General features: G+C 44.6%; 2 protein-coding genes across 2 annotated transcripts; both read right to left on the bottom strand.

Moving 5' to 3' along the window:
- Positions 1–344: 344 nt before the first annotated feature.
- LOC103645823 (uncharacterized protein) lies at positions 345–1,058 on the bottom strand. Its single transcript, XM_020549247.2, has one exon. The coding sequence runs from the start codon at positions 950–952 to the stop codon at positions 521–523; it is 432 nt and encodes a 143-aa protein (XP_020404836.1). The 5' UTR covers positions 953–1,058; the 3' UTR covers positions 345–520.
- Positions 1,059–3,705: 2,647 nt separating this feature from the next.
- On the bottom strand, positions 3,706–4,382 carry LOC103645824 (Os07g0120600-like protein). Its single transcript, XM_008670545.4, has one exon. The coding sequence runs from the start codon at positions 4,283–4,285 to the stop codon at positions 3,851–3,853; it is 435 nt and encodes a 144-aa protein (XP_008668767.1). The 5' UTR covers positions 4,286–4,382; the 3' UTR covers positions 3,706–3,850.
- Positions 4,383–7,323: the final 2,941 nt, after the last annotated feature.

Genomic DNA, 7,323 nt, shown 5'->3' with positions numbered 1-7,323 from the left:
CACGGGCCAGGTTCACTACGTGTCGTGCCGGGTTCGTGCCGGGCCAAACCCGTGCCAGGTTTCGGGCTGCCCGGCAAGCCCGGTCCGTTTGAACATCTATAGTCGTTGTGAACTCTATTCTAATCGCTCACTTCATTGGTCGTGTTGTACTAAGACATATTGCATGTAGTAAACAATAACATCAGTTAGCCAAATCAAAAATACTATATGGAGAGCGGAGATAATCAATAAAAAATCTTGAATTTTTTTTTTGTGGATAGTTTACGTGGTTATTGTTGTAAGCCGTCGCAACGCACAGGCAACCGACTAGTAAGCTACGACTACAAGCACATTTATTTTTAATGTTTTGAAGTGAGATATTTAAAAACTATATGATAAACAAGGAAATACATAGAAATGTCTGCAATGGGCACGGCCCTTGATTATGGGTCATAAACTCATCACAAGATATATGGAAGTTTAAAATACAAAAGATAGATTATGCATGTCTTTTGAAGCCAACCATTTTTGTGGCTGGTAATTACTCTCCCAGCGCAAAGGCAGAGGCATCGAAGGTGTCGGATAGGCCAGTGCCAGTCTTGAAGGTAACCTTCTCCGATGAGGCCTCGGGCACGTAGACCTCCACGACGCTGAGCCAGAGCATCAGCTCCTTTGTCTTCACGCCGGTGATCTTCCTCAGCTTGCCCTTCTCGGCGAATGCCGTCACCTCAGTGGCGTACGACACGGTCTGCTTGATCCTTTTGAAGGTGTGCTCCACCTTCTTCTTCCCCTGCACCAGCCACATGAACCCTGTCTCGCGGTTGTACCCGAACTCCTGGATGTCCACGAGGGGCAGGAAGCCCTTGGGGAGGCCGAGCTCCTCCAGCAGTTCGATTGACTTCTTCCTGCAGATGGCGTCTCCGGTGACGACCTCAGCGCCGGCACGGTGGTTCTCGATGGCCTGGGACGCCATGGTCGTTCACTAGCTATGTGCTGCACAGTACGAGCTGTGTGAGCAGGAGTCGGTGGTAGTAGCCGATGCTGCTTTAGGAGGCGATGAAATGTTTGTGTGATGGGAGAAGGGGCTGCAACACATTTATATAGGCATGCAGCTCCTATAGAGACGGGCAGTCCTATTTGACTTCGTTGGCAGAGAGCGTCGAATTTGACAAAGTCCACATTGCCACCCCTGAATTTCTTTTGTGGCAAACGAAGTCAAGATTGACGCTCCTGAACTTTGGATTTTGCTATGCCCTGCTTCTCTTCTCATGTTTTAAATCAGAACATATACCTTCTGAGCAAGCTCACTAGTATAAGAAAGAAAAGGACATTTTTTAACTTAAGAAAGTTCTGTAATGCCGAAGTCGAATCAAGTCTTCACCTGACTCTAGAACGCAACGGGCGACATACAATACTCACTTTCAGCACTTGATGCATGGGCAGACATGTTGTGGTCTGCGTTTTTCTCCCTTTATTTTCTGCTTTTGTTTGTTGAGAACTGCTACAGTTTGATGTGGTACAAATTGTTATAGTAGATTATTGGTGAGGTTTGGATGTTGTTGACTATGCAAACAGTGAGGGAAAAAATACAGTTTCAGTTAAAGAAGCCATGCGGTTTTAGCGGTCATGTATTGGCATCACACATGAAAAGATGGCAAACATCATTTACTATTACATGAACTTGAAAGATAAGTGTTCCTTGTACTCAAGAGGATGTGTGGTCTAAAAGGCACATAAGCAGAAGTTAGCATTGAAAGCTTTCTTAACTGAAACATTGGTTTTAGCCTTTTCAGTAACTCTAATAGTTCTCTATTAAAAAGCTCTCTAAACTTATGTTTAGCAAGTTGCTAAATAGCTATTGAGAGTAAAAAATAGTTTGGCCTCCAACAATTTCTCATAGGCCTACTCCCGTTGAATTTAGTTTTGCTAGACCTGCTCCCACTGGGAAGTGATAGTCCGGTGACGTGACCTATGGGTGACCGATTGTGTGACGACAGAGGAGAAGGTTGTTTCATGCGTGTCGAACATGGCTGCCTCGCGACAATACAAAAAGAGCACGTCGGGCCTGGCTAGTCGTTGTGTGGGAAAAGGGAAAATGAACACGTAGGTGTGAAGAAATCGGCGACAACTGCGTTTAGAGAGTTGTTATCGAGCTGCCAAATCTGGAGAGTAAATGAGGTTGGATAGCAAATAACTAAATTTAGCAAGTCCATTTCAAGAACTATTAGAGAAGCGTTTTTCTATTCACTTTTTAAATTTAAGATTTAGAGAATTATTGGAGTTTCTCTAAACGAGGAGACAACAATTCAGACTATGACTTGAAGAGTTAGAGAGTGTGGATCCGACATTAAAAAATCTTTGTCCAGCTTTTTCTGAAATAGGCAGGAAATCTACCTAATATATTGATAAGGAGGAAAATGATAGGCTAAAAGGGTTTAAATCAACAAGTCTAAGATCGTGGGCACTAGCCCGATGAAAGCAAGAAACAAAAGCAACCCACAGTTAATAAAGCATCTAAGAAAAGGATAAGGGGACTGACAAGTGTCTGGCCCCTGCCACCTTCTAGGTCGCCACCTCATAATTAATTTTTTATAACATTTTGCTGCCAACTCGAGAATCTGCGATATAAGATTCTTGTATTTCTTTTCTGCCAGATTGACCAGATTACCAAAATCAACAACGAACGATCTGAGCCAGATCAACAACGTTTTGCCCAGCTTTTGTGCTACGGTAATTAACATGTTAGATGATGTCATTTTATTTCAAAATCTCTCCCCTTTAGCAAATCTTGTATGCTTTGATCTTGACATAACTTCTTTGTTGTGGTACACCCAAATGCTTGTGAGCCGTTATTTAATTAGACTAGATGGCTACTACCATGGGATACGACACCATGATACCAAGGGTACCAAAGAAAATCAGAGAAAAGATGTAAGCTTAGCCATAAAACACTAACACGATAGTTTTCACATATATCATATAAATAGTTTTAGGCCATCTGAGCGTAATACCCTATATTTTTTGTACGATATATGTATAGAAGCAAATACGAAAGGTTGTCATATTTAGTTGATAACTGAGCTAACGAGAGGATCTAGAAACATGCACTTCAACACTTCTGGACTTTGGCGGTTGCAACCTAAAGTAGCCCTTGCGAGTTGCGACTCTAGTGTGTTCTTAGCCCTGGTCATGACACTTGGATGCAACCTTCGTGACCTAAATGGAAATGTGTCTGGTTTCTACGTTGCTTTATGACTTCTCTTTATATCACAAGATAGTGGAGAGTTACATTCCTGCCTCGATGGCGTGCCTCACCCACCAAAAGTCAAACTACTCCCATTTTATCATAGTTGTTGTATTGTAAGCGCCTTTGGTAGTTGCTATAGGTGCACACACTATATAGTACTCATGGTATACTGCTGCCTCAAGCTTGACTATAGCAATGTCCTACATTGTCGTGTCCAACATAGTTGGTAGGTGTTGTAGCCTCACACACTGCATAATACTTGCAAGTATGTATGTAGCCTTAGATATAGCTATACCTCCGACTTTTGGGCGACGGGCCTCCGCTTCGCTCGCTAACTTGGCCGCCTTCTTCAGAATTTGGATCACAAACTCAACAGTAATAAATACGTACCTATATGCTCCAATATAAAAACTCATCTATGAATACGGGGACGTTTATTTTTAATGTTTTGAAGTGAGATATTTTAAAAGAAAACTATCTGATAAACAAGAAATTTCATAGAAATGTTTCAATGGGCATCGCTCATGAGTACCACAAACTCATCTCAATATATATGAAAATTTTACAAATACAAAAGATAGATTATGCATGTCTTTTGAAGCCAACCATTTTTATGACTGCTAATTACTCTCCCAGCGCAAAGGCAGAGGCATCGAAGGTGTCGGATAGGCCAGTGCCAGTCTTGAAGGTAACCTTCTCTAGCGAGGCCTCGGGGACGTACACCTCGACGACGCTGAGCCAGAACATCAGCTCCTTCGTCTTCACGCCGGTGATCTTTCTCAGCTTGCCCTTCTCGGCGAATGCCGTCACCTCAGCGGCGTACGACACGGTCTGCTTGATCTTTTTGAAGGTGTGCTCCACCTTCTTCTTCCCCTGCACCAGCCACATAAACCCTGTCTCGCGGTTGTACCCGAACTCCTGGATGTCCTCAAGGGGCAGGAAGCCCTTGGGGAGGCCGAGCTCCTCCAGCAGCTCGATTGACTTCTTCCTGCAGATGGCGTCTCCTCCGGTGACGACCTCAGCACCGGCACGGTGGCTCTCGATGGCCTGGGACGCCATGGTCGTTCACTAGCTATGTGCGGCAGCTGCAGAGAACGAGCTGTGTGAGCAAGAGTCGGTGGTATTAGCCGATGCTGCTTTAGGAGATGTTGAAATGTTTGTGTGATGGAAGATGGAGCTGCAACACATCTATATAGGCATGCAGCTTCTGCCTTCTATAGAGAAGCAACGCGGGGCGGACTCTATTTGACTTCATTGGCAAGATAGAGCGTTGAATTTGACAAAGCCCACATTGCCACCCCTAAATTTCTTTTGTGACAAACGAGGTCAAGATTGTCGCTCCTCAATTTTGGATTTTGCTATGCCCTGTTTCTCTTCTCATGTTTGAAATCAGAACATATACCTGCTGAGCTAGCTAACTACTATGAGAAGGGGAGAAAGGCAATTTTTAACTCAAGATAGTTCTGAGAATCCTCCAAAAATAATTGGGTAGTTTTTCATTTCTTTACATAACAAGATGTATATACATGTGCACATCATCACACAAGTATGAGTTTGGCGCGCCGAACTGCAAGTTTGGCCATTTTTCTTTGTATCCATCCGGATGAATCACGGAGACCAGCCAACAAAAATAGAACAATTCAGAAGAGAAGTCAAACAATGCATACTCTTACTCGACTGAATCACATCTGTTCAGAAGTTGATAGCATTCGTCACTGACTTCACATATTTTTTAGAAAAGGGAATAACTTGATTATTTCAGCCTCTGCATGACAATATGCATATACAGGCTGTTTGGTTCCCGCGCGTGTGTATGCAGCTACAGGCACAGAGTTTTAAAGCACGTCGAGCGACCCGTTTGTTTCCGCTTTTGAGCGGCTTCTGGTGGCCACAATCCGCCCGGGTCATCCAAACGCGCAGATTCCACGATGACTGCGAGGCAAAGCGCTTTAAGGAGAAGTGGGTTGTTGGAGAAAAGCGGCCACTCCCTCGCGTCTCCAGGAATCCCAACCGCTTCTCGGACGTAAGTCGCCCCGCACGCTATTTTTTTGTGTCATGCGATGTATCCAGTGACTTGTTGAATTAGTGATGCATGATCCTTTGTTAACAGAGGTAAAGCTTCAACTTCAACTTGAGCATTACTTTGATTTTCTGTTGAATCGTGCATATCTGTATCAATTTATTTATTTTTGGTTTATGGTATTGTGGTTCGATCCAACTATTGTGACTGATCTGGGTTATTAAAACTATTATTGTAATGAGGTGCTCATTATTGTGTCTTTGCCTGTTTTCTTTTTTCACTTAGAATCTACAATACCAGAATCTGCATATACAAACACCCAGATTCTAATCACCAGCTTCTCTCCATAGCAGCCGAACCAAACACTCGGATTCTTCTCAGCCAACTTCTCCCCACACCAGCTTTTCTCCACAGGCAGCTTTTCAGAAAAAGCTCATCAGAAAAAAGCCCAACCAAACGGATGCTTGCGACGGGCGTATTCGGCCATGCAGCCTGTCGGTGTTTTGGGTCCGACCGCACACCCGGGGATGCCCCTCAAGGTGTTTTTAAGAGTAGGACGGTGTCGACGACTGTAGCAAAATGGTTCGTGCCAGATGCACGAGAGACAGTGGACAATGTTTGCAGGTTCGGGCCGCTTGGAGACGCGTAACACCCTACGTCCTGGTGAGTATGCTTGGTGGACAAGGTTACAAGAGAGCTCTCTGGATTGAGAATGCAGAGAGTTGATGTGGGTGGCTAAGTAATAGGGTCGATCGATCTGAAGGGGTGCCCCTAGGCCTATTCGACCGTCGGGCAATACACGTGGATATGATAACAATGTGTAGCTAAAAGATGGTGAACTGTTTGAGTTTATCTTCCTATAGTTCTGCTCTGCCGACCTATCCTCGCATGGCTCCGCTGCATGGGGGCTCCGACGCGGGAAAGTCGGATCTCTGTTGTGGTTACTCGCTCGACGTTGTGGGTCGTCCGGGTTTGCACCAATCCAGCCTTATGTCGATCTGCTTTGCTGGTTGTCTCTCCCCAGGCCCACGAAAGAATGACCTTACGATTTATTGGGCCCTTGGGCCTTTCGTGAGGTCTTTTACTCTTTTAGTGGACCCGGGGGATATCTATCCCCCACAAGCCCCCGATCTTTGGGTTAATTTAGAGGTAATCAGCCCAAAGATCCCAGGTCCAGTTTGCAGGTGATTTGAAGAAAATGACTTCTTATTGTCTCCTCCTGCTTTGATCACTCGTAGACCGAAGCTTTGTTTCGTGCTTGTGCCTTAGAGATCAGCATTTCAATTTTGTAGGATTCTGAGCTTCATTGGGTGCACCAGAGGTGCACCCAATGGGTGTAGCCCCCGAGCTTCGAGTAGATTTTAGAAGATAATCTACTCGAAGGTCTTTCCCAGAAATTATCTCCATTTGTGCTCCTGCGTTTTGGTTGAGGGCCGGCCTTTTAATCTTGTCCCATGCCTTAGAAGTCGGTACTATCTTGGCTTGGAATGATAATCCATGGGGTGCACCGGAGGTGCACCCAATGGGTGTAGCCCCCGACCTTCAAATGGATTTTTGAGGATAATCCATTCGAAGGTCTTCCTTTTGTGTCTCTTTGCTGAAAATTATCCTTTCTGTTTGTAAAAATTGGCATGAAGCTATCCGCATTATGCTTTGGAGGTCAGCATTATGTCATCAATATTATGCTTCAGAGGTCAGCATATATTTTGTCTTTAGCAGCCGAGTTCACAATCCTACCATATCTTGCTAGGTAGTGCAATTTATTTGCTCTGCGACTGATTGGACGTTTGATGGACGTTCTCTGTCTAGTCTTCACGTCGCTTCTGTCGGCCATATTTTGTACTTCACTGGCTATATTTGGCTTTCCTCTGATCCTTACTGGTATCTCATTTTTGTCTTGAGGTATTCACTGTGTGCCCTGCACAGATGTGACCGTTTTGAAAAATATACTGATAATTCTTGGGCGTCCCCCCAATGGGTGTGGGCAAGGAACGGCTTGGTACGCTGAGTGTTTTAGCCGGCTGCTTCTGAGTAGTAATGTGATGTGATGGCGGGTGTAATCATATCCTTCGCGCTG

Source organism: Zea mays, chromosome 2 (assembly GCF_902167145.1).
Source record: "Zea mays cultivar B73 chromosome 2, Zm-B73-REFERENCE-NAM-5.0, whole genome shotgun sequence".
Lineage (NCBI taxonomy): Eukaryota > Viridiplantae > Streptophyta > Magnoliopsida > Poales > Poaceae > Zea > Zea mays.
The sequence above is the reverse complement of the archived record's forward strand: the minus strand, read 5'-3'. Positions and strand labels throughout refer to the sequence as shown.

Excerpts from the sequence above, each read along its gene's own strand:
- LOC103645823 (XM_020549247.2), bottom strand. The coding sequence starts at position 952 with ATGGCGTCCCAGGCCATCGAGAACCACCGTGCCGGCGCTGAGGTCGTC.
- LOC103645824 (XM_008670545.4), bottom strand. The coding sequence starts at position 4,285 with ATGGCGTCCCAGGCCATCGAGAGCCACCGTGCCGGTGCTGAGGTCGTC.